At 47.7% G+C, this 24,931-nt stretch overlaps 11 protein-coding genes across 11 annotated transcripts; 5 read left to right on the top strand and 6 right to left on the bottom strand.

The window, feature by feature from the left end:
* Window positions 1-171: 171 nt before the first annotated feature.
* On the top strand, window positions 172-1,709 carry F9C07_5226 (putative amid-like NADH oxidoreductase; the record flags this gene model as incomplete). Its single annotated transcript, XM_041287249.1, has 7 exons — window positions 172-225; window positions 288-332; window positions 390-437; window positions 498-967; window positions 1,029-1,446; window positions 1,504-1,577; window positions 1,628-1,709. 7 exons carry the CDS (start codon window positions 172-174, stop codon window positions 1,707-1,709), a joined length of 1,191 nt encoding a protein of 396 aa, XP_041149852.1.
* A 440-nt stretch (window positions 1,710-2,149) lies between these two features.
* On the top strand, window positions 2,150-3,746 carry F9C07_5225 (putative FAD-dependent monooxygenase; the record flags this gene model as incomplete). The annotated part of the gene is made up of 4 exons (XM_041287248.1): window positions 2,150-2,442; window positions 2,500-2,771; window positions 2,818-3,188; window positions 3,249-3,746. 4 exons carry the CDS (start codon window positions 2,150-2,152, stop codon window positions 3,744-3,746), a joined length of 1,434 nt encoding a protein of 477 aa, XP_041149851.1.
* A 1,983-nt stretch (window positions 3,747-5,729) lies between these two features.
* On the top strand, window positions 5,730-6,380 carry F9C07_5224 (uncharacterized protein; the record flags this gene model as incomplete). Its single annotated transcript, XM_041287247.1, has 2 exons — window positions 5,730-5,799; window positions 5,854-6,380. 2 exons carry the CDS (start codon window positions 5,730-5,732, stop codon window positions 6,378-6,380), a joined length of 597 nt encoding a protein of 198 aa, XP_041149850.1.
* A 328-nt stretch (window positions 6,381-6,708) lies between these two features.
* F9C07_2280475 (putative glucose transporter) lies at window positions 6,709-9,064 on the bottom strand. Its single transcript, XM_071510440.1, has 3 exons — window positions 8,132-9,064; window positions 7,466-8,077; window positions 6,709-7,398 (listed from the first exon to the last, which is right to left on the bottom strand). The coding sequence occupies exons 1-3, from the start codon at window positions 8,607-8,609 to the stop codon at window positions 7,076-7,078; spliced, it is 1,413 nt and encodes a 470-aa protein (XP_071366806.1). The 5' UTR covers window positions 8,610-9,064; the 3' UTR covers window positions 6,709-7,075.
* A 334-nt stretch (window positions 9,065-9,398) lies between these two features.
* F9C07_2200555 (nucleotide-diphospho-sugar transferase) lies at window positions 9,399-10,976 on the top strand (the record flags this gene model as incomplete). Its single annotated transcript, XM_071509486.1, has 4 exons — window positions 9,399-10,301; window positions 10,398-10,545; window positions 10,608-10,674; window positions 10,880-10,976. 4 exons carry the CDS (start codon window positions 9,399-9,401, stop codon window positions 10,974-10,976), a joined length of 1,215 nt encoding a protein of 404 aa, XP_071366805.1.
* Window positions 10,977-11,208: 232 nt separating this feature from the next.
* F9C07_2280473 (dehydrogenase with different specificitie) lies at window positions 11,209-12,732 on the bottom strand. The gene is made up of 3 exons (XM_071510439.1): window positions 12,604-12,732; window positions 11,817-12,538; window positions 11,209-11,763 (listed from the first exon to the last, which is right to left on the bottom strand). The coding sequence occupies exons 1-3, from the start codon at window positions 12,644-12,646 to the stop codon at window positions 11,701-11,703; spliced, it is 828 nt and encodes a 275-aa protein (XP_071366804.1). The 5' UTR covers window positions 12,647-12,732; the 3' UTR covers window positions 11,209-11,700.
* A 335-nt stretch (window positions 12,733-13,067) lies between these two features.
* F9C07_2280472 (uncharacterized protein) lies at window positions 13,068-13,825 on the bottom strand. Its single transcript, XM_071510438.1, has 2 exons — window positions 13,461-13,825; window positions 13,068-13,405 (listed from the first exon to the last, which is right to left on the bottom strand). The coding sequence occupies exons 1-2, from the start codon at window positions 13,617-13,619 to the stop codon at window positions 13,208-13,210; spliced, it is 357 nt and encodes a 118-aa protein (XP_071366803.1). The 5' UTR covers window positions 13,620-13,825; the 3' UTR covers window positions 13,068-13,207.
* A 791-nt stretch (window positions 13,826-14,616) lies between these two features.
* Window positions 14,617-14,927, bottom strand: F9C07_5219 (uncharacterized protein; the record flags this gene model as incomplete). The annotated part of the gene is made up of 3 exons (XM_041294810.1): window positions 14,617-14,664; window positions 14,720-14,785; window positions 14,838-14,927. The coding sequence occupies 3 exons, from the start codon at window positions 14,925-14,927 to the stop codon at window positions 14,617-14,619; spliced, it is 204 nt and encodes a 67-aa protein (XP_041149846.1).
* Window positions 14,928-16,951: 2,024 nt separating this feature from the next.
* F9C07_2062254 (uncharacterized protein) lies at window positions 16,952-19,022 on the bottom strand (the record flags this gene model as incomplete). Its single annotated transcript, XM_041294809.1, has 2 exons — window positions 16,952-18,518; window positions 18,571-19,022. The coding sequence occupies 2 exons, from the start codon at window positions 19,020-19,022 to the stop codon at window positions 16,952-16,954; spliced, it is 2,019 nt and encodes a 672-aa protein (XP_041149845.1).
* A 291-nt stretch (window positions 19,023-19,313) lies between these two features.
* F9C07_2280469 (C6 zinc finger domain protein) lies at window positions 19,314-21,948 on the bottom strand. Its single transcript, XM_041294808.2, has 4 exons — window positions 21,804-21,948; window positions 21,224-21,709; window positions 20,440-21,158; window positions 19,314-20,388 (listed from the first exon to the last, which is right to left on the bottom strand). Exons 2-4 carry the CDS (start codon window positions 21,300-21,302, stop codon window positions 19,585-19,587), a joined length of 1,602 nt encoding a protein of 533 aa, XP_041149844.2. The 5' UTR covers window positions 21,303-21,709; window positions 21,804-21,948; the 3' UTR covers window positions 19,314-19,584.
* Window positions 21,949-24,915, top strand: F9C07_2280468 (sugar transporter). The gene is made up of 8 exons (XM_041294800.2): window positions 21,949-22,532; window positions 22,597-22,685; window positions 22,769-22,839; window positions 22,893-23,184; window positions 23,246-23,317; window positions 23,376-24,092; window positions 24,155-24,259; window positions 24,323-24,915. The coding sequence occupies exons 1-8, from the start codon at window positions 22,454-22,456 to the stop codon at window positions 24,551-24,553; spliced, it is 1,656 nt and encodes a 551-aa protein (XP_041149843.1). The 5' UTR covers window positions 21,949-22,453; the 3' UTR covers window positions 24,554-24,915.
* The last annotated feature ends 16 nt before the right edge of the window (window positions 24,916-24,931 follow it).

Here is a 24,931-nt window from a genome sequence, read left to right as displayed (position 1 = left end):
GATCAGATAACGGAATTATGCCGACCCCTGCTGCCGTTGACCAATGGTGTTCCATGGCAGAGTCTTTTTCCGCTTTGCCTCCCTTTATCTGATCGAGTACTTATAAAGAGACGCGTCCAGGACCCCAGTCAACAGTTCATCTTTCAGTTTCAAATTCATCATTCACGCAAAATGGCCAGTACTCTGAGGAATATTATTGTTGTTGGAGGGTCATATGTAGGAAAGGTGAGTTGTGACTGAATATTTATCAGTTTCTTCTTAATATGTGATGCTAATTTTGAATTTAGACCACGGCCCAAGAGCTCGCGCAGGTGGTGCCAAATACGCACAGGGTAGGTTGCTGCGTTGGGATACTTTTGACTATGAATGTCTGACATTGGGACTCGCAGGTTCTCCTCATTGAGCCACACAGTCATTTCCACCATCTATTTACCTTCGTAAGCATGCATGATCTCTCTCTATGCTGATTCCAACTTACCAACGTGTCTATTATTCAGCCTCGGTTCGCAATCGTGCCCGGACAAGAACACAAAGCTTTCATTCCATACACGGGGATTTTCCCTTCCACCTCAAGCCTAACCCAACATGCCGTAGTGCAAGCCAGGGCTCTATCCGTGCTGCCGCAACATGTCAAGCTGGACCGTGAATGGCAAGGTTCTCGTCAGATTCCCTTCGACTATCTCGTTGTCGCGACGGGTACCCGTCTCGTCCAACCGGCAGGTATGAGACATGACGACAAGCTATCATCAGTCGCATATCTCCAAAACCACCAGAACGACGTCAAGAAGGCAAAGTCCATTCTCATCGCGGGTGGCGGCGCAGTCGGTGTTCAGATGGCAACGGACCTAAAGGAATTCTATCCTGAAAAGGAAATCACAGTGGTGCAGTCTCGCCCCCAGTTAATGTCGGGATTCCACGAAGGGCTGCATGAACTTGTTAAGGAGCGATTTGATGAGCTTGGAATCAAGTGAGTATAATGTGATCGTGGGCTAAAAGTGTGCGCATTGGTCTGACTTAATACCTTATAGATTCGTCACTGGAGCACGCGTCAAAATCCCTGTCGAGGGATATCCCACTGAAGGAGGTGCATTCAATGTCGAACTCACCAACGGCACACAACTATCGACAGAATTTGTGATCTGTGCTACTGGTCAAACGCCAAACAATGGTCTTATCAGTGAACTTACCCCCTCGACGTCCGAGTCTCTGATCAACCCCGATAATGGCTTCATCCGGATTCGCCCTACGATGCAATTCCTTGACCCCAAATACTCCAACTTGTTCGCAGTCGGGGACATCGCAGATACAGGACTGCGTAAGGCTGCTAGACCCGGTTCAGCGCAGGCCGCTGTTGTCGCCAAGAACATTCAGGCGATGATCGAGGGGAAGAGTCCTGAAGATGTCTTTCCTCGGATGCCGGCAGCGATCCATTTGACGCTAGGAATGGTGAGTTGATTCTATATAAGGGTATTTAATTACTGGACCAGAACTGACCACGTTCAGAAATATAATGTCATCTTCAGGAACCCTAATGTCGCCGAAGGGCAGACTGAGCCCACTATCATGAAGAAGTTTGAGTAAGTGTTCCTGTTTCTTCCGGATAATGACTTACTAACGACGCATGCAGTGGACAAGAGGATATGAATGTCGAGGCCTTCTGGCAGAGACTAGGTGTTCCGATAGAGAGCTCAAATCAGTACCATCTGTAAAGCCTCAATTCTCTCATACCATGATTGTCGTTCTTGTTTTGTGTGATGGTTTTGATTAGATCATGCTACGGTCATTATGTATTTATACCCATTAAACATCATCTACGGTTCTACAGAACAATTCCTTGAAGTTTCCCAGATACCAAGGCTACATGGGTGGCTGGTCTATATTTTTCTCTTGAGGGATTGATTGGGTGAAGCTAAGCCGTGGCCCTAAGCAGCCACTAAAATGGTGTCAGCGTGCAGCAGAGTGACGAATCCACCACAAAATCTCCGACAACACGAGGACCTTCAGACCGCTTATTGCGAAGCGAATAATTTGAAAGCGTAGCTCTCACTCCATTCCTTGAATATATCTCGAATTCAGATCTATATTTTGCAGAATATAGCCCACACCGCGCTACGCCGACCAGTCTCCATCATTATTACTACTAGCGGCAATGGCCGAATCGCCACTTAGAATTATTATCGTCGGCGGCTCAGTAACAGGGCTGACACTGGCACATTGTCTTGATCGAGCAGGAATAGATTACATCGTGCTGGAGAAACATAAGGAAATTCATCCGCAGATTGGCGCATCAGTAATCATTTTTCCCAACGGAGGTCGAATTCTAGAGCAGTTGGGTCTGTATCAGAGGATAGAAGGGTTAACTCAGAAGATCAGACGGATCCATACATGCTTTCCGGACGGATTTCATTATGAGAGTAATGTCCCTGAGCTGGTGAAGGAGTTGTATGTTCATCTTTATCATTATCGATTAGGGCTAGGCACTGAGTGAAACATCCACAGGTTCGGCATGGACTTTGCTATTTTGGAGCGAAGGCAGCTTCTTGAAGTCTTGTACATGGGACTACGGGACAAATCCAGAGTGCATACCGGTAAGCAGGTGACCAGTGTGCTGCCCACTGAGTCTGGTGTTTCGGTGACAACAGCAGACGGGGCCAGATATGATGGTGATCTCGTTGTGGGAGCGGATGGAGTGCATAGCTTCGTCCGGTCGGAGATGTGGCGTATCGCGGATCTCGAGCATCCAGGGCTTATATCAAAGAAGGAAAAGACTGGTAAGTAGAGGTGACGAATTATTCGAGCTGGGCTTACTTAACATAGACATGACGGTGGAATTTGCCTGTGTTTTCGGTATCTCAAATCCAGTAGAAGGGGTCAAGTCTTGGGAACATGTCATTAGATACAACCCCGGCGTGACACTCTTTGTGTTTCCTGGAACGGATAATGGCATCTTCTGGCTCTTGTTTCGGAAGCTGGACAAAAGGTATACCTATCCCGACACTCCTCGGTTCACAAAGGAGGATGCGATCTCCACGTGTGAATCATTAGCCGACCTTGCTGTGTGGGAGCACATCCGTTTCAGTGATATCTGGGGGCAACGACGAACTTTCCACATGACAGCTTTGGAGGAAGGCTTGCTAGGGACATGGCACTATGGCCGTATAGTCTGCATTGGAGACAGTGTCAGCAAGGTAACAAGCTCCTCTAGAGATTCGGATACCATTCTTGGAGCTTGCTAATCTCAAATTCAGATGACCCCTAATCAAGGGCAAGGGGCTAATACAGCCATTGAGGCTGCAGCTGGCCTGACGAATGTGTTGTTCTCCTTAAACCAGAATACCGAGGGAAAGCGCCCATCGGAGGATGAAATTCAGCGGGGACTCGGCCACTTCAACACGACACAATTTCAACGTCTGTTAGCGATCCATCAGAGCTCTGAGTTCCTTACTCGGCTCCAGGCCTGTGATGGGTTGGCGAAATCGGTATTTGCCCGATATGTGGCGCCATATTGTGGAGGTACTATTGAGGGAATTTCTGGACTGGCGACGACTGGCACGGTCCTTGAATTTGTCCCCCTTACAGAACGCTCTGGAAAGCATTGGTCACCCATATCCTCTTGGGCACCATGGATATCCAAGATGGCGTATTTGGGAACTCGAACATTCGTTGGCCTAGCGATTGCATCACTTCCAGCAGGCTTTGCGTGGACATTGTACAAAATAGCTATTCCTAGAGTGCTGCGTAGATGAACATTTGCCTCGAGCTCGGATTATGCTCCTTTACGCCTTCTAACTCAACGCTAATTGGAATAAGTAAAGATGCACACCGTATTGATCGACAGTGATGACATCTCGAACTCCGATTACTAACCTGCTCCAGTCTGGATCTTATAGCTCTCTTCAAATTTAGGTTCTTCCATGTGCCCCAGGCTTCGATTGCTCTCACTCAGTCTCCATGCATGAGCTAGCGTGATTTGCCCCTTGGCATGCATGCTATCACGTCTATTGGGACGCGTTGCATGTCGATCATTGCTCGGCTAATCAAGTAATTCCTAGACGCGCCTTTTAACTCGACTTACTCTGGATACTCCAGGTATGCTGCTATCCGGCCATACATAGTTTCCCCGTGATAGGAGCCGCATATGAGGTGTCGATTCTTCTAGACCCAAGCTGAGGTATCAGGAGCTGTACACGCCCAGACACTTAGATTCTGCACGCCTTATGAAGCAATGTCTTGGCCGAAAGAGGCTCTTCTAGTTACCCTTAAATTGGTACACTACGCGGTTCCTAGAAATTGAAAAGCTGATTGATAGTAAAAATTCAGAAAGTATTCAAAATAATACTCACTTACAGGAATCAGTAGTCGAGCTGCAACATGCCTGAGAAACACATATTACCGAGCCGAGACTATTTCGATCGGAATGTGATATCAACTGATGCATGTGGCAGTGCAGGATATTTTGGCGATAAACATCCAATGAGGGCTACGTGCAGACTTCCCCATCGCGCACCTTCTGGCTGCTTCATATGGTCAACCAGTTGAACCTTAATTCTCGGGCATTGGCTTCGTACCTCATAGGGCTAACGTTGACATCAATCCCAAATTCTAACGAATCAGCTAGTTCACAACTAGTGTCACTCCTATTGTCTCAATTTTGGAAGACAGTTGCCCATTCAGCAGTGGGCCACATTCAGCTGAATAGTGGATACAACATAGGAAGTGGGCACCATGGTGAAATAGCAGTCAGCGCAGTGGACGAGTCAATTAACAGACCAGCGCCAACGGTACCTTAGACCAAACCGCCTGGAGAATAGCATATCCGCTTTGCGAGCTTTATCTGATCCAAAAATACCATATTCCCCGCAGGTTCCGGTAGGTTCCTCGTCATCACCCGCGAGATCGACAAGTGGCAGAGGCTAAGCTCACGCCGGGTGGGCCCCAGTCCGCCAGTGAGCCTTTAGCCCTGCACTGGAGGATCGGCGGGCGCCGCGTGTGCACTCAAAACAGGCAAACACCAATTAAGGTGCCTGGTTTCTGGAAGCCTATGGCTAATGTGGTTTGTTATGGCCCGAGATGGCGGTTAACTATGGGGATACTCCGTTGCCGATCATTTACTAGGGCTGGAAATGGACTATGTGTCGGAGTTGATGAATCCCGAAGCAGAACCTCACTCATGCGAAGTTATGCCACGGACCGAGGGCCACCAGTTCTGTAGCCTCGTTTACCCAGTTTTGAGGCATATCTTGCTAGGCTTCATGTTAGGGTTGAGTTCGTTTTGCATGCTTTACATCCCTCTGAGGTGATTATCCAATTGGTTAGCCAGTCGTAGAGAATAGTATCATTGATGCAAGCGCCGCAATATCAACCAAGGGATCCACCTATTCGTAAGACGTCAATTGTCTTCGCGCTCTGTCGACCAGAGTCGAAGTCTGGTACAGTGCCGGGGCATCGGTCCCCACAACCCTATCGACACACCATCTGATGCTGACGACTCATCCAGAACTACGCCACGTCAAGCCGGTCGTCATTTCCGATTCCAATGGCGCCAGAATAGAAACAGTCTCAGATGGTGCACTTCAGCTGTAGATTGGATGGTATAAAGAGAACGGTGCGACCGGCAAAGTTAGTCCATCATCAGCTCCAATCCAAATACACAATCAACGGTCTCACTCGCTTTACACTCACTTATCAATCACCCATTCGTTCCAGTTTTCTTTGAATCAACTATCAGAATGAGGTTCTCCGCCGTTCTCTCTACCTTGATGGTCGCCGGCCTCGTTGCCGCCGCACCTCCTGCTGATCGTATGTCGACTGCCCTCTATACTAAAGGGAAATATGGCTAACAGTAATCGATAGGTCCTACCGACCTCCAGAAGGTTCCAGTGCCTCTTCCTACTGCGAACGCTCCCGTCCCGCCAAAGCCGGAGAACGACAACGACAAGCGTGGAGATGTTCCCCCGCCTAGGAAGCCTACCGATCTCCCAGCTCCTCCCAAGGATCCCAAGGAGAACGACAATGGCAAGCGCGGTGACGTGCCGCCGCCGCCTCCTCCTACCGACAAGCCTCTCCCTCCTAAGGAGAAGGAGAACGATAACGACAAGCGTGGCGATATCCCTCCCCCTCCTCCCACCGATAAGCCTCTTCCTCCTAAGGAAGATGACAAGGGCAAGCGTGACGAGGTGCCCCCTCCTCCTAAGCCTACCGATCTCCCAGCTCCCCCGAAGGACCACGACAACGACAAGCGCGGTGATGTGCCGCCTCCTCCCCCTACAGATAAGCCTCTGCCTCCTAAGGAGAAGGAGAACGACAACGGAAAGCGTGGTGACGTTCCCCCTCCCCCTCCTACCGACAAGCCTCTCCCTCCCAAGCCTGTTCAGCAGTAAGCGGTAGGCCACGGGATATGTCTTGCCTGATCGAGTACGACAAGCACGATAGGGAATAATTAAGTTCTAGGATCGGAATGGTGGTGGGCTGACAGAATCACAATATCTATTATCTTTTCTTTCTTTTTGTGTCCAGCTGGATTTATTGTGTAGCTAGCTAATCGAATGCATTCGTTTTTTGTATACTTTATGCTTCCGTTATTGTAGTGCAGCTTGGCTGCGTTTAGAATCTTGGTTCAGTTACATAAGAAAGTAAACTTAGAATTACTTTTTTGAATTCGTAATAGAATGATTTCAATACTTAATATACGATAATCTTCATTCTACTACGTATTACATATTACTATCATCTACTTAAAGAATACTAATCATTATTTTTAGACTGAAGAAGAGCTGTAAGCGGGTGCCAGGCTTCTGAGCGTGGTGGTTGACACTCAAATGGTAGGGACTGTTCACCTATTTCCAGAGGAACCTCCTGTATCAGTTTGGGACGAGCTTGGTATGAATTTGCAGTAGCCAGTGGCGAGTTTTGGAAGGGCCGTTAAGTCAGCTCATGTAGATCTAGCAGAGATATAAATATCCGGGTGTCTCCCCACTGTACATATATTAAAACTAGAGTAGGGAGTTCACACTTCTGAGGGACCGCGTGGCAAAAATTGGATTTTCTCTTGTTTTAATACCACTACCGAATTTCACTATGAGGCACGCTTCGCGCATGGCTCAAACGGGAGCAAAACAGCACACAGAGCCAAACCCCCATACAGCGCAGCACAAATAAAGACCGGCGCTGTAGTCTCAGTATCTGCCGAGGTCGCAATGATAGCTGATACAACACCCATGAAACGGTGGAGAGCCACCGAGACCCCATTCCCGGTGGCTCTATAGGCCGACGGTAGGACCTCGACAGTATATCCGTACAGACAAGCGGCGTAGATCTGCAGGGTGAAAGAAATGACACACGTATAAGCAACATTCTGCTGCTGGGATGTGACCTGAGAATACGCAAACAAGAATGCCACTGGTAAGGAGTAGCAGTTAGCCAGGGGCCAGTAAAAAGAAAATTACATCGTTCAAAAGTAACGTACTAGTAAGCAGACCTCCAATGGTCATGGTATATCGTCGCCCTAAGAAGCGTCGGTTCGCCAAATATGCACTGGCACTAGGCCCAAAAATGCTCCACACTTGAGCAAGAGCGTAGTTTCTCCACGTTTCGTAAGTGCTCAGCACACCGAACTTGACCCCCCGGCTGGCCAGGTATGACGGTAGAAATACATTGAACAATGGATATGCGAGACCGAGCATTAACCAGGAAAGCCAGAGGAGGGCCATCAAGAGGACGAGTTTCCTCGTTGAGAACAGACTACGCAAATGGATCGAGAATTCGCCAACGGAAAACTGCGAGGACTGAGAGTGTGCAGTTGCGATGGGCCCGCAGTCCTGAAGCTGTTGGAGAGTGATCGGACAGGATCGATGGTACTTTTCAGCCAGTTGATTGAAACGCTCCACCACCTCTGTGTCTTTCCCCTGTCCTAGTAGGAACTTGGGAGTCTCTTTGAACTTGACCACTGCCACTCTGGCAATGCTCATCACGAAGATCATGGCTCCCATTGTATACATAAGGTATCGCCAGCCGCTGTTATTAGCTTTGGTGCAAGGCATAAATGGGGCTTCGCTGGGATTGGAGCAACTATAATTGGCTAATTATAATCACTGTGAGAGACATTCTCATTTTAGCTATTGAATGAACTCACGCATAAACCCCCATGCTACTAATCCGGCAATTGTACATCCAACCCCCCACCAAGCCGCAAGCCCCGTTACCAACCACTGCTTGTTGGACGGCAAGTACTCGAGGAAAACAGTGGTGTCCAGGATCAGATTCCCCCCGGCGCCGAACGCAGAGAAAGCGATGAGGAATGCCAGTGATGCCCAGCTAGGAGACGCACCAGCGACAATGGTGAAGGCAGAGCAAATAAACAGCGATATGTTGAATGCGAGTCTCCGACCAATGATGTCGGCACTCAGACCCCAGAACAATGCCCCTACTAGCATGCCTACATACAGCGCTATTGTGAGACCCTTAGCATAGGAGGGCTGAAATTCATACGCTGCTTGGGTAGCGATGATACCCTGAAGAGAAACCTGGAGGGCGTCCACACCGTATCTGGTGAAAATCATTAGCCGGTTCGCTAGAGACACAATGATTGCAAACGAATGTACATACCCCATGCCGCAAAGGAAGAAAAGCCTCCTGTGATATGGCGTCCACCCGATCTGGTCCAGAGCGTGTGATTTTCTCTGGTTAATCTTTCATGTTTGAAGACAGGGTACGTATAGACCGAAAGAATCGTGCGAAGGTCAGATAATGAAAACAGCGTACATCGTTCACCAGATGCATCTTCCTATTCAAAGCCGGATCCAAGTCCAATGCCTCAAGAATATCGTGTGCAGTGGACCCGCTACTCAAAGTGAGATTGTTTGATTCCGGACCTAATCTCGCTTCATTATCCTGTGCGTGTTTGCTTAAGGAGTCCATCTTGAGTTGACCACCGTCCTGGATAGTAATACCTTCAACGTCTCCAGGGGTTTAACTGTGCATCGGCATCCTTCGTCTATAGCGAAGAACCCCGCGTGGGGGTGCAAAAGGATGGAAGTCATGTGACCCATTAATTCGTTCTCTATCGAAATGATTTCCTCTTCTGTTCTGTTCCTTGACCTTCATTATATATATAAATCCGATAATTATCATTTCCACCATCACTAGTTGTTAAGCCATAACAAGATGATCAAGAAACTTCGTTACAAAATCCAGGAATTCCCAGTTGAAAAAATATCAAGATTCACATACATTGCCCAACAAATCACTCCCTCAGCTGCTCAAGTGGCTCTCTGGTTATCAGCAATCTATGGAATTATTCGTTTGCTATGTCTTATTTTTTCAGTAAACATAACATCCCTCATGTGATGCTTTTTCTTTGTCGAGTGCGCATTTATGTGTCCATTTCTTCATCAGGGTTAATGGCCCCACATACAACTGTTGCTGACTTTAGTCCAGATGAATGTTGTGGGGAACAATTCTTCACATTTACTAGTGCTAAAGGGGAACTTGCTCCCCATCTTCCACGGCTCCGTTTGGTCGGACAGAATGACCTGCCACTGGTAGAAACTTTTGTACCATGCTGTGGAGAGTCATTAGACATCATCTTAGACACTGCGCGTGCTGCCTGCGCTATTGATTACCCTACTGCAAGATTCTGTGTTACTGTGCTTGACGACGGTAACTCAGCTGCCCTACATAAGGCAATTGCCGACCTATGCAAAATCTGGCCCAATCTGTCCTATCACAGCCGTGGAGTGAAACCAAATGTGAAGGTCTTTGCCAAAGCTGGTAATCTCAATTACGGGTTGTTTGAAATCAAGAGACCCTTCCCCCCAGAGTTCATTGCTGTTATGGATGCAGACTACATGCCGACACCAGACTTCCTGCGGGCAACTCTCCCGCATATGCTAACGCGATCCAAACTGGCGATTGTTGAGTCAGCACAGTACTACTATAACCTCCCCGATGGGGATCCTCTTGACCAGGCATTGGACTACTACTCAGCAATCAAGATCCCCCAGTTAAACAGGTTAGGCAAAAGCTTCGCTTCTGGGTCAGGGTGTGTCATTCGTTATAATACACTCCTTAAGACTGGTGGCTTTCCAACATTCGGATCAGTAGAGGCCGTCACATTATCGTCCATTCTCACTCAGTCGGGATATCAGATCCTCGTCCTCACAGAAATGGCCCAGTTAGGGTTAGTCCCAGGGTCATTTGAAGGACACGTATTGCAAACTAGTCGTAACAAAGTTGGAGTATCTGAGCAGATACTAACTTGGAGTCCATCTACAAGCAACACTATACCACCACGATATCGACCGGCTCTCGGATGAATCGGGCTAAGCCTTACCTGGAAGATTGTGGTTAGATTCATTACAAATATCTTTATTCCACTTGCCTTAGCTTCAGGATAGCAGCTTCTTCCCACCACCTTGCTAAGGCTGCAGATGGTCCTTGCGGTTTTATATATCTCTAGTTTCTGGCTGTATGAGTGGCTTAGAGCTGCGCACACAGGATTTCGTGTATCAACCTTTCATCACTTGAGAGAGTGGTTTCTTGCAACTCGTGGGTGTAGGACGGATCCAGCATTCATTTTTTTTTTTTTTTTCATTCTAACACTATCCTAGGACACATGTATGCCCTCTTACATTTTTACCTTTTCTCTTTCCAGTCTTCCAGTAAATGGCCTGCCAGGTCTGTGTCACAGGGAGCACTCAGAATCCGTGGAATCTGCCGACTGCCTCTCAATCACAAGCGAAGCGGTTCTACCAAGACTTTTTTGCTCCCACAGTTTCGATAAGTATGATATATTTTATGTGAACATTCGTCACGATAGCGTACTCAATCTGGTCTTGCTATAGCGAAAATAGTGAAAACGATAAACTTTTTACGAGAGTAGCCTGGCCACCAATGTTACTCCTCTGCTATCTTATTCTGACCTCAAGCCTCACTCCCCTCAGGTGCAGCATTTGGCCATTACGGTATCCGAACCGTAAATTGTCCCTAGGGCCTCATCCGACTCATGCTCAAGCTGTGTTCCCAAAGGAGGACGTTCGACTTGCGGTGATGAAACGGCAACGACCACCGCTAGGAGAGTTTTACCATCTTGTACTAGTTCCTGTTGTATTGGCAGCGCTAATGTACTTCGCATTGGTCGTCTGATGATCGGTAAATCTTGGTAGAGCGTATCTCCAGCAGATTGGGGTGCGAGTGGATGGAGAGGATGAGGTTGTTCTGGATAATGGGCGAAAGTGGGAGGATGTATTCCCGGTAGTTAAGACAGATGGCACCCACTGGGGTCGGGAGATTAGATATAAATGATGTCTATGGGTTCATTGCTCGAATATCCAGCTGAACATTCTAGCATTCTTCACTCGGTGGTAATAGGACCGGGATTACTATCAGAACCCGAATATCGCTACTATTGCTGAGCCTGTCAGTCATCTGCAGTTTCATATTGCCGGTACAGGGTGCTAAACAGATGAGCGAGCTTGGAAGGCCGCCCAGACAAGCAAGGCTAAGTTTATCCAGAGCTAGATTAACTAGGACTATAAGTAAGACTAGCTGGTCTAGACCGCGCGGGATAGCATATCTTGGTTAAGAAACACTCCAACAAGATATCGCTATGAATAGAGTTAGTCCGTTAGCCCGAGCTTTTGTAGGACCAGAATCTGGCTGCCAATAAGCAGATACTCATAGAACCAAACAAGCAGTCAATAATTATTGAATGGTAAAACCACCATCCACCCTGATGTCGGCGCCGTTAATCATACCACTGGAATCCTGTGTGACTAATTAGTGTGAAGAAAGGAGCCAAACAATTCTAAAACACTTGCCTTGCAGAGAAAGAGAACAGCATCCGCCACCTCATCCGGTAACGCGAATTTGCCGGTCGGGATCGTCTTCAGGAAGGCTTCTCGGACATCCTCTTGTCCCCACGCTTTCTTTCCAAGCTCGGTCCATGCTACCGTTGGGGAGACAGAGTTCGTTGTGATGCCACGACCTCCCCATTCGGAGGCCATACTGCGTGTCAATCCTAACAGTGCAGCTTTGGACGCGCAGTATGCGCCATGCCGAGGCAGTGCTACATGCGCTGCCTGCGACGCGATATTGACGATTCTCCCGGGTGGAGGACTGCCTGAAGATTTCGCCGCCTTGGAGGCAGTGAAGTAGAGTCGAGCAAACGCCTGAGAGCACAGCATTGGTCCGAAAACATTCGTGGTGAGATGTTTCATGGTATCCTCGGGTGGCGTCGACTCCATATCACTCAGATTGACATAACCAGCTGTATTGATCAGAATACTTGGGAAGGTCCGATCAGCCATAGAGAAAGATGACGGCTGGACCATTTCCTTGTCCAGCGCTTTAAATACCGACTGGACAGACTCCGGCGACGTGATGTCACATTCATAGGCTCGGATTTCATCTGAGTCGGGAACCCGACCGTAGGTAGACTCCAGCAGCTGGTCTCGACGCGCAGCCTCAAAGGGCGCGTACAGAATGGCCAGTCGGGCTCCTTGTTGTCTAAGTTTCTTGCCTATGCTTGACCCAAGCCCACCTAGACCACAGTTGAGATTAACATGGTTCTCATTCTCGGCTTCGTCAGTGATTGATTAACCCTACCTAAGCCTCCGGGAAGGATTGCTAACCTGCGAGCAAACGCCATTGCCACGACAAATTGAGCTCAAAGAGGTCTTTATATAGTATACACGTTGCAGTTGTGTCCGAAGACAGCAGTGAGTGTTGACCCCTCTCTTCGAGCACGTTTCGTGGACTTTGCCTGTTCGGGTAAAGTTATAGTAGATCGGCTATGATGTCATTTCGTCTCGGCTGATTTTCTAGGTGTATTATGTATAGAATGAATGTGTATAAATATGAATTAGATAGTAATGCACGACTGTCATTGGTCCAATTGTAGCACTTGTGACTGGTTCGATTGGGCAGAGTAGGATTGTCTTCCACGAACGGACTTCAATCTGTACGTACGATTGTTGATGCCTTCCTTTCTGGGCTCAAACTTCAGCCTGTCAATCCAGGTGTCGTAACCTAGAAGCGGTTAGCGTCTCTGCATTGGACTGTTGGCTTGAGGAATGTGGCCGACACCGAATCAAGGGTTGCATTGAAAGAAGAATTGATGTTTATAAATTAAATCCATACGTACAAGTTCAACGCTTGAAGACCAGATACATCTTTCAAAAATACCTCTAGCCTGGTCTATGCGATTAGATTACTCCTCTTCCTCAAGGATAATAATGATAAAGTCCGACCCATTCTCCTCTCCGGGCCGAGAATGCAAGTCGTTCAATCGACGTTGATACTCCTGTTCCCAGGCTTTTGCTTGCTCCCGATCATATTCCTGAGCGATCTTCCGGTATTTGCGCTCATGGAGCTTAAATTGCCGATAAGCCTTCATGAATCCCGGTGCCTAAAAGGCTAGTCATTAGCTCTCTGTTAAGCCGAGAGACGACCCGTGCCCTTACGTTCATCTCAGCCCATTTCTCGAAGGGTTCGTCACCAATGAGTCCCAACTCCTTATCTTCCTCGTATTTCCTTTGACAATGCTCCTTCGCGCCGCGGGCCGTTTTGGCAGCGGATAGCCATCCCTCTTTGGCATGGTTGAACCCAGTTTCAGTAACCATAGGGATAGAAATGAGCTAGGGAGACGAGGGTTATATGTTATTGAAGGTGTTGAAGCATTCTTACTTAGTCTTTCCACCAGTGGCTATTATATATTTAGTGATCTTACAGGTGTATCACTCTCCCAACCGAGATCGGGAAAGTTTCGACAGGTCGTCCAGAAAACCTTATATTTAATCTTGATTTCTCTGAGACGGAATTGATTCGGGTCATTCCACAGATTTGTCTAATTTTCCACTAAGCGAATAAAGTAGATCCCTGGAAGCAATTATAATTTTTACAACCCAATCCCTGGTAAATTCAAAGAAGGCTAATACTATTAGCATGTCCACACTGGTCCTGTTGTGTCTGGCTGCCGGATCTGGCCCGTTACTAGGGCCGGCCTATGCCTAAACCCAACAACTTTTAATACTGGAATAAAAAGTGCATGATCATTCCCAGGTAGCACTGTTGTACTTGACGCCAAGTCGGGCGAAACCCTGACATTTCTGATACTAAGAGTAAGACTTGGTTACTGACGTAATCTCTGGACACATAATTAGAGGCGGATGAGTATATGCTGTGAAGCTGCACATTTTCAATCTTCCTCGAAACAACTCATGGAAATGAAACAAGCCTGCCAATCTCATAACCTCGTTCCGCAATTCGATGCTCTTCACCTTACTCGTTACATCATGCTCACAGTTATTAGTAGTGAACCTAAAGTTAGATCGATATGTTCATGAAGATGAAAATCATGTAGTCATCTGAGCCGCTCATCATGGGTACCATTTTGGCATTCAACAATGCTACTCAGCTCCAAAGCGAACTTCAACATGTCCATCTAATCTGGTCTTCAGATAAAGGAGGTTCACAGCTACAGGGAAAAAGTTCAAGATATATAATTGATTAGACTTGATAATTAACAGATGTTCAGGCCATATGTACAGATTTATTCCAGATGGCAAGCCCGGGATAAACGCTTCCCCTTTCCCTCAATTCAGACCAGTCGATGTGGACTTAGTTCTGGGCCTGCTGGCAGACGCCCTGGTCGGCCTTCTCATCTTGCTGTATCTTGCATTAGTCGCTGGTGGATCAAGTTAAGTAGGGACTGAAAACTTACCAAGCAGAATCCACCATCACAGATTCCCATGCTACCGTCCTTTTTGCAGGGGGCGCCAATGGCAAGCTATTACATTGTCAGTACACTGTTCCATAATAAGATTACACTCTTGACATACCGTGTTCTGGGCAGCGTCGTTGCCAGCCTGCTGGGGAGCGGCAATAGCAGCGCTGATAAGGGTGAGAGCGGCGAGGAAGGAGAAACGCATTTTGATGATGTTTGGATTTGAGGAGTTAAGAGAAAGTGGTTGTAGGATGCCAGGTGGATTGTTTGTCTGTCTTGTTTTGAGGTTGTGTGAACTGATGAGAAAGATTCAATGGAGTTCCTTGGGGTCTTTATATGTCTTTCAAGACACTCGATTATATAACAGCTGTTTCTATATATACTCGGTAAGTTCATCTCGGTACTCCACCGTTGTGGGTGTGTGCTACGTACTCCGTACGTGCGACGCCAATAGTACCTGAACCATTGGTATGATTTTCAGGGCTGTAACTCAATCCGGCGTGTGAGGCATTGTGGATGAATGGATCTGTGGTTAACATAGGCAACAAAATACTTCTCTGTTGTTTCATCAATCTCGCACCGACTCATCTAGAAATTAAATGCCCTATAAACTATGTACTAGGCACAATGAGTGCAAAACATGGTGCATATTCACCAAGCAATGGCAGACAGGAAGGACGGTAGCGGTGTGCTCTCTACCCCTTCGGACATCTACGGGAATCCGCGCAATCGGCTTTGCAGACAAGGCGAGTTAGACCCGAGTGAGAACGTGGAGAAGTTGTGGGCGTCGTTGAGCCTTAGTCTATCTGATTGGCGCTATTTGTGCAAACATGGTAAGGATATTCTCGGAGGCTCTTGGCGGATGCAGATCGCGAACTTACCCCTGATGGTTCCCTTCCCTCCGTGAACAGTAGGGTGATCATGTTTACTCCCTGGCTTATGATTAGCATGTTTACTAGAGCGTATGGTCGTGCACTAGTTTGTGTCGGCCAACTATAGTCTGGGGTTGGAGTTGAACTAGGGGGCATTTGATGTTGCCTTGGCCGGTACACCATAACGCCAGTCGCGATATGGATGGCCAACCCAATATTGCACCTGTGACGACAGTTGGACGATAATTCGACTGAAGATTACATTAAATCACATTTGTCTAGACGGAGTAATTCATCGGAACATACGGAGCCCACGAGCAGGGTGCAGAATGTGTACTCCGTAAACCTGCTCAGGAGAAACCCACAGTGGGGTGACGATCACCCTTGAGGCTACGAAAACGGTTCTAGAATCAACTGGTCTCAAGAATTAGTACTAGGCAATGCAAAGGACCTAGGGAAGTGCGATCTTCTTAGCTATGTGTCGTGCCCTTCAATAGTTGTTGCCCATGAATCAACCATCTACAACCAGAGACACCAAATCGAACAGCACCGAACGCCTGGATTTAACCCCCTTTTGACTACAGTACCTTAATATTGATTGGAGACGCCGCATGAAGTAACGGATGTACATAGATACAAGATAGGGCGAGTAACCTCGGACGTCCGGGTTTAAATTTACCAGGCTATTCAACTACCCACCGTATCCCTTTTGAGTAGCTTGAGGGTTGATCCACCCGAGATAAGGACTCCTCCTTCTCGTTCCACTACCTACATTCAAGACATTAGTAACGCCATTAAATTAAGCCATGTTTGGCCTAGAGCTAGCAATTCCCTCAACCCGTTTCCTTCTCACACTTTCCTATTCCTTTCACCCACTATATTTCTAATAGCTGCAAACAAGCGCTGCCCTGATAGGGGAGAACTCTCTTCGAGAAGATATCTTGATTTAGACATGTTAATTGTACCTATTTGTCTTGATCTGTTCAAGATATCTAGCTAACTACCAATCCCCTCTCCGGTGACATAAGGTGGGATTTCTTGCCAGAGCTGTGCCAAATGATCCACATTCCCTCCAGGAACGTGTAGCACTGTTTAGACCTCGCACCGAGCGGCAGACTATCAAAGAGCTAAAGCGCGGAAGATGCGGAAAGATTCTTGAAGCGTAAACGTTGAACAATGTGCTGCCCCACAGGCTTTCTTGGGCACCTGGAAGTTTTGGTTGCGTAAGATGTGAAGGCATCGCATGATCATGCCAATCAAAAGAATAGTATTGACGAGAACGACAGGCAATGGTGCGTGATGTGCTGTCTCATATAAAGGCTGCAGACAGCGATATAATAAAAGGCATCCATATATTCTACACCATACTTTGACTGACTCCATCTGTGCCTTGCAATATTTCATTTCTTGAAAAGAAGTCTCGGACAGTTCGATGTAAGAAGTCCACCCGGTAGCGCAGGGCATCCTGCTCATTATGTTGACGATACACTTCCAGTAGTCCTTTGCCCATGTGTTGGAGTTGTCTGTCGAGCTGGCCAATTCGTAGTAATTGGTCTCTGTAACTGAGAGGTTTGTTCCCCTGTGGATGGACATTGCTTTCATCTTTGAGACCTCTTTCTAGTGAGGCATACGCCATCACGGGTAGGGGCTCAGGAGCAGTTAACGCAAGCTTGAATATGCGCTTCACATAGGAAGTATACATCGGGTGTAATGATTCAAGCATGGACTTGAAGAGCAGCTCAAGGTCGACAGGAAAGTTTCTAAGCTTCTGTTCCAAGAAGAACATCGTGTCGCCGTGCGTCAACCATTCATGGAAGTAGCGCACCACCAGAACCGCCCAGAGAAAGACACCCTGGGACCGATCGGTAATTTCAGCGACAATACCACTAGTCCGTGGATTGATTTCAACAAGTGGTCCCCAGGCTGGATGTTGTTCTAGTTCACTCTGAACATAACTGTGGATATCTTCTCGGTTGTTCTGTTCCAAGTATAATCTTCGGTCCTCCGGTTCTCCATAGGCATCTTCAAAGACTTTCCATCGCCGACTGGAGAGACAAATCTTGAAATTTGATTGAACTAGAGAGTTCAACAGTTTGATCAACTCGGAATGATCTTCTGTGCATTCATCCAGACCGTCTATAAATAAGCAAAATTTCGTTGGGAATTCGGTCTGGCTAGTCAGAGTTTTGAATGCCTCTAACAAGTCTTCAACAGACCATATGCTGTCGTCTTGTTCATCAAGCATGGTCGCTTTCCACCTTCGCTGACATGCCATGATAAATAGGTCTGGGCTGTGTGAGAACATACTGTAGAGGAGAGACTGGAGCAAGCCCTGCTTAGACTTTTGCATGTCGGTTCCTGCACCCCAAAAGAAGTGACTGGCAATCACCAGCTTCGCGTTACCAGCCCATAATTTGAGGTTTTCCTGCGTCTGCGGGCGGGCGAGTAGATATTTCATGAAGGTTGACTTTCCTGACGCTGGTTTACCAGCTACCCAATATATGCTGCCATTTTGTCCCCGCAGCCAATTGAGGAGTGTTGGGCTATGCGAAGTATGGGCTGTCTCGTTTGCCTTTGTTCCAAAGACCCAAGTGAAGGTCTTTTCATGCGCTCTGGCGATTCTCGCATGCCGATCCCTGATCTTTCGAAAGTGTAGTGTCTTGAGGAATCTTTGTACAAAAGCGACCTTTGACGCTTTTTGCACGGCATGCGCCATTCTACGGGCCATAGAATGGATCTGTTCCCGGTTGTGGCCACAGATCACGCCAGGTATCTCATCGCCGAAGTAAAACTCGTTCGCTTTATGTTTTATGTCGCTGATGGTGTATATGACACACGTAAGCCATCGTGTTGGGCTCATATCTATTTGTCGATTTTGATTCTTTAGGCTTCGTATCTCATGAGAGACGCTAGATTGCCCATCTCTAATAACTGCGATTAGTCAGATTATTTAGATTATAGCACCTTACAATTTACCTGAGAATAATTGTGAGAACTCGCATCGCGTGCCATCTGCATGCCAGTAATCCTTCCTCGAGAGCTTCAATTTGCCTCTTGGTCCAGACCGCTTGCAATCCCTCATGGAAAGACCTGAACGGTCTTGAAGAGCCATCATGAAGTCCTAGCTGGCGTGCCGCGACAAGTAGCTGTGCACAAAGGCCCTGGCAACACGGCGCCAGGTTTTGGAGCTCCAAGTCACCGTATGATAGCGATCCATCGATGGACAATAAATTAGTCGACCAATACATGGTGAGCCTACTTGCGAGGCCGCCGCTCAGCCGTAGGAGTGTGTCGTAGACTTCATTAAGATTGATATCTTCCCCGAGTAGGTCTAAATCTCGACCTGGGGTCAATAGCCGACAGCTCAAGTCAAGGAGATGTAGGATGTTTTCGCAAAGACGGAGTGAGGGGACCGGGTCGAGAATCATTTTGCTGAACTAATAAATTGGTGATCTTAACACATATTTGGATCTCGTTCAAGGGGTAACTACTCCCTGGGTAGATGTTAGAACCCTTAAGGACAGGTTAAAAGAACGCGTCCGCAAGACCATCGACTCTGACAACAGGTCGATACCAGGTCGCATCGCACATACCGTGCTGACACTGTGAGTGGCCCCCAAATATAATCTCAGCTCCTCCCGTGGTAACTAAATATATGCTTGGCGAGGCTGATTGACGGGTGCCTATCGGATTAATATGTCAGCGTCCTTTACGTGGTTGCCTGAGTCAGCCAAGCTTTGTAGAGGAGCTCATACTCTCACTCAGGCCAATACATTTAATTGTCACAAGGATAATATAGAAGCTACCATATACAACTATCAGATATAAGGTGCAAATAGGGATTACGCATTTTCGTGTTTCATGTCATAAAGGATGTCCAGATCCAGCTAAAGTTCTGTTCTCTGAACGTATGTATAATCAAGTGATAGGTTAATCTAACAGTAACAAGTTATAATAGGTACACAGGTATTTGTTCATTCACGTATAGTCTCATATCTGCCGTAAGGTCGTCAGCATATCCACCAACCGTCTCATTGTCCCGTTCCTTGTCGCCTTCCAAAAGGCCATAGCTTGGGACAAGAGACATTTTCGGTGTGCACTGTCAGTTGTAAAGGTTCCCAGGACTACCATTGGCCAACAATAGTACTCGGCATAATAATCTGTCGACGGGTCAAGTTTGCTGACCAACCGGATACCTTCACAAACTAACTCTTGAAGGGAGGTGTCGGTAGTGGTCGAGTTGTTGTTGATCATATGCTCTAGAAGTATCTTGGAAACAACAATGTATAGTCTCGGGCCTAACAGAAGAGGTGTATAGGTAGTTCTGGCCAACCGATCGTACTCGGACGAATGAGCTGACTCTTCAAACCCACATTCATTGAAATGGCTCAGCATTTGTTGCAACTCGTAGCATCTTGCGATATCAATACCCTCAACAGAGGATCGCTCATGCATTAAGGCGATCTCACGGGCATATACGAACAGCTTCGGCGGTGCTCCGAGCACAGGTGACTCGGGATGGACCGGTACCTTCCATCTGTACATTTCTTGGAGTCTGGTCTCTGCTAGTGAAAGGGCGGCTTCGACAGGCTCGGGTTGCTTCGTCGTTTGTTGAAACGGAATACATGTGGTCGCATGGAATATGAAAGCTTCTAGTATTACACGAGCCGTGTTGGTCTCCGATTCTGATTGAAATTCAGTTGTTGTTTGGTTATGTCGAAAGCGCAGCTGAATTAGCTGTGCAAGGCCAAGTATGTGGGCATCCACGCCCCTTGAGAGGCGTGGCTTTGATCTCTAGTACCAGTGGTTAGTAATGTCCGGTAAACTCTCGATATATGAACTCACCTCATAGATACACAGCATAAGTGATGTTCGAATGATTGCTGTATTCTCAGCATCCAATATGCCGCTGTCGAGACTTTCACGTAGTCCCGCAATAGCTTTAACGTAATGCATGCGGGCAAGCTTCTGGAAATGTACCTGCGAACACATGTCGTCCACCGGTATTTCTGCACCACAGCACGCGAGAAGGGCATGCATGTAGAAGGGAGTATGTAATGCCAGTATCAATGACTCGTCGGCGGCAGATTTGATGACCCTATCATGGGCCATTGGTCGGATTAATTGAGGCAGAAAGACAGCCCTTAGGAAGTTAAATAAAGGCGCGCTGGCAGGGGTTATGGCGGGTGATAGACAGATCGATGGGGAGATATAGTTGAGACTAGATGAAGGACTGCTGGAAAGAGCCATCATGAAGTCATCTTGACTGCTTGGTGTATTAGACTCCATGGGAGAAGGAAGCACCTCGCTTCCTCCTTCGGTATCCCAGGAGGGAGAAGCGCTAGCTGCATAGTCTGCCACAAATGCATACTGGGTAGCATGCCATTCATTGATGAGAAGCTGAGGAGATCTTTCTGAATGGGTTTTGCTGTGCGACAGTTGTTCAGGACCGGTATGTTTCTGATTCACACGTAGGTTCGCAGGCCATTCACAGGAAAGCCACCTTCGGGCACAATTAGAGCATGTCCCGGGAGTCTCATCACACTTCTTCTTCCTCTTCCTGCCTGTAAAGGTTCGTTAGTCGAATGATTGACACTTCCAGCAGGGTATGCCAAGTGGGGTGACCCACATGTGAGACAGCCAGTCTTCGTCCGCAAATGCGCCGGTCGTCGACGAGGTGGACGGTAGCTTTTTGTTTGGGGTGTCATTTCCGACGGACTTGAACCAAATCCCGAGTCTAGTAGAGACAGCTCTTCCGCCAAGGTGCCATTCCAGTTGTGTTAGGGTCTATACATGCATACGATGTATGTGGAAGTCGTTCCCTAATAGACGCACAATGCCCTGGCGTTCGTGGTTACAACAGGCTAGATACCTCCTGCGACAGCCAAGAGGACTCAGAATCTACTTGGCAATCCTACTGCCGATAAAGCCCTGGTCAACAGGATAACTATTTTTAACACTTGACCAAATGGGGAATGTGTATCCTATGGCCGCCTGGTCACGGGTAGCAGCAGCACTAATTCACACTGCTGAGAACGCTGTGGCGGCAAGGGTTTGACCCTGATATCAGTACCCCAGCGAACAACGTCAAGTGCTGCCGTCGCTTATCCACTATCTGATAAGGCGTCAGCATTCTGATTCAATGACACACTATCGTCGAGTGGTTATCTCTAGTGTGGGGAAATCTTAGGTTGTGGGGTTACGCATACCGTAGAAGAGTTTTTGCGGGGTTCCAAGTCAGGGATCTGTACAATAGGGCACGTTTCAAGCCTGTTAACAAGGTGAACTGGCCGGTCAATGGAGAGCGACAAGGCCAGGAGGTTCGTTCAGGACTCAACCATCGTTCAATCGTTTTGCCTCCACCGCGAAGACGGGCCATCTCGGGGGCCATCTCATTGGTCCATCTGACCGAGAGGTCCCATATTTGGGACAGAATGGGCCAATGGCATCAATTTGCGCGGTTCTCGCCACATCGGGTAATGGAGTGGATATCAAACTCTCCCCAGCCTATCCTTTTCTTCGCTTCCACACGTCTTCCTTTGATGAAGGCTTGTTACTTACTAGATTCTCTATACGAAAGTCTGGATTCGGATATTGCATTACTCATGAATCATAGCCGTCGTCCCTCCCCTCCCGTACAACAGATAATGGATTGTATATATCACAGCTGGCTCGCGTATTGTCTGCTTGCTATCAACTCCCCTTTTTACGGAACAATCCTGTAGAAATAGATACTGCCACGGCGAATGTTGTCAAAGAATCCCATCTCTTGGATAACTGGCTTTACAGTCTCAACATTGATATTCCCTTTCATCGTTCATCTTTGAAACTATTGAAATCTTGGTGATTGCGAGCCTCGATGACCGAGTCATCCGAAACACGGCGAGATAATCTGGAAAGGCCGCGGACGCCACCTGGGACGGTTTATTTGGGAGAAGGTAGATATCCTGCATCTTTCTATAGCAAACTTCACACACCGAGACTAACAATGACGGCCTCAAGGACGCATAGATTTGGACGGAGTCGAACAAGATGCCGACGGCCATGTTATTCTTCAGCCCCAACCATCGAACGATCCCAATGAACCATTGGTAGGTTTTGCACGTGTGAAATATATCCATTGATGGCCCAGCTCAGCCTGTCCGAATAAAAGCTGACGAGAATTGCTGGATAGAACTGGCCCACATACCAGAAGGCTATCAACTTCTCTATTGCTTGCCTGTTCACCCTGATGGTTTTTGCAACGTATGAATCTATTTCGTACTTCATGTCCTCACAGGCTACTGACACACGACTAGTCTGGACGTCGGAACAGTGACCTGGCCTTCCCTGGGAGAGGAGCTCGGTTATGGAGACGGGTATCTCACTGACAGCTATGCGGCTGGATTGGCCGGCATGGCACTCGGGTGCATCTTTTTCATCCCTGCGGCCGACCTAATCGGGCGGAAACCTGTATATCTCTTCGCTTCGTTGATAATGGTGCTGGCGAATGTGGGTCAAGCGACGTTCCAGACCCGAACCCAGTATATCGTCCTACAGACGATAGCGGGACTCGCAGGCTCAGTCAACGATACTATTATTCAGATGACTGTAAGTACAGTTTGTTGGACAACACATCTCTGGTGCCGAGCTTATGTTGTACGAATAACAGATCGTGGATCTTTTTTTCGTCCACCAGCGTGCAACAATGAATGGTATCTATACCACAATGGTGGTCGTTGGCGTAAGGCTCTATCTATTCGAACCATATCACTTCTGAAACTGACAATCGCTGCTTCTAGACATATCTTAGTCTCATTCCGGCCGGATACATCATCAGTAGTCAGGGATGGCGATGGGTATGGTGGTGGTGTGCCATTCTCAACGCAGTGGTACTACTCTTGATAATCTTCGCGTACGAAGAAACCAGATATGGAAGGCCTGCAGGGAACTGTTATATCGGTCAAGATCCCCCAGCCGCACTGGGATCCGAGGAGAAGCAGCCTACAACTTCCAAATTCGACAAGGAAAAGGCGATACCGCTCCCTCGTGACACAATCCCACCCAGGCCTGTGGAGGAGCCTATCCCACCACGGAAGAGGTATTTGGAAAGAATGACTGCATTTGAGCCCACCGACGGTATCAGCTTCAAAACGTACTGGCGGCATATGTGGACACCATTTCTCCTTTTCTTTCGCATTCCAGCAGTGGCCTTTGTTGGCATCGAATATTCTCTCATGATGTGCTGGGTGGCCATTTTGGCCACAACACAGCCTATCCTATTTGCGGCACCCCCGTACAACTTCTCATCGGTGGGGGTGGGCAACATTAATATTGCACCATTCATCGGTGCAGTCGTCGGGGCCATATATGGGGGTCCTCTAAATGATTACTATGTCGTGTACATGGCCCGGCGCCGAGCTGGAATCTATGACCCGGAGCTCAGACTGCACATGCTTCTTGCGCCACTAATAGTCTGTCCTCTAGGTCTCTTCCTTTATGGTATTAGCATTGCCAATGTACGTTCTCACTACGTCCCGAGCGGGAATCAGCAGCCGTCGCTAACAAAATGACTTTCTAGGAACAACCATGGATTGTCCCGTGTATTGGATCCTCCTTTGTCGGCTTTGGAATCGGATCCGTAACGTCTATTATTCTCCCGTACTACGGAGATTCCTATCGTGAGGTATGGCTCCTTTCTCTCCATTTCACTGATTTTGCAACGTCGTGGTCGCTGATTATTTCCCAGCTTGTCGCTGAAGGGCTCGTCGTCATTACATTCATCCGCAACGTAGTCTCGACAGGTATATCGTTCGCTATTAATCCGTGGATGACCGGGCTTGGTGTCCAGAATATGTTCATCAGCACTGGATGCTTGTGCTTTGGCACTATGGTCTTTATCATTCCCATGATGATTTGGGGTCGGAAGGCGCGTAGCAGCACCGCCGACTATTACTTGAGTGCGGTCGCTGCAGGTTAAGTTTGTGTATCGGGTTCAAGCAGTGTACATGATGTTCTTGAGGAGTGGGATCGTGGATATGTGATGGTAATCGCCGTCTGTTTGTCGAGTCTATTTAGAGGATGATGAGTAGTAGAGACATAGAATGAGAATAGAAGGGAGTTTCATAAAGTTGAGCTAGAGCACTACTCCGTATTTCCCTCGCATGAGACTTCCATTCCTCGTCTGTCGCATATAGATACCTTTTCCAATGTATATCCACCCCCATTCCTACTCCACAAGGCATCTCGAATATCATCTGCCAAGGCGATCTGGATGTGGGGAAACCTCGGCCACTTCGACCAATGGCGTCACTTTGCGCAGCACTACCTCCATCCTCATTCTCGAGATGCGACGCTG

This window comes from Aspergillus flavus, chromosome 7 (genome assembly GCF_009017415.1).
Source record: "Aspergillus flavus chromosome 7, complete sequence".
NCBI classification, from domain to species: domain Eukaryota; kingdom Fungi; phylum Ascomycota; class Eurotiomycetes; order Eurotiales; family Aspergillaceae; genus Aspergillus; species Aspergillus flavus.
The sequence above is the reverse complement of the archived record's forward strand: the minus strand, read 5'-3'. Positions and strand labels throughout refer to the sequence as shown.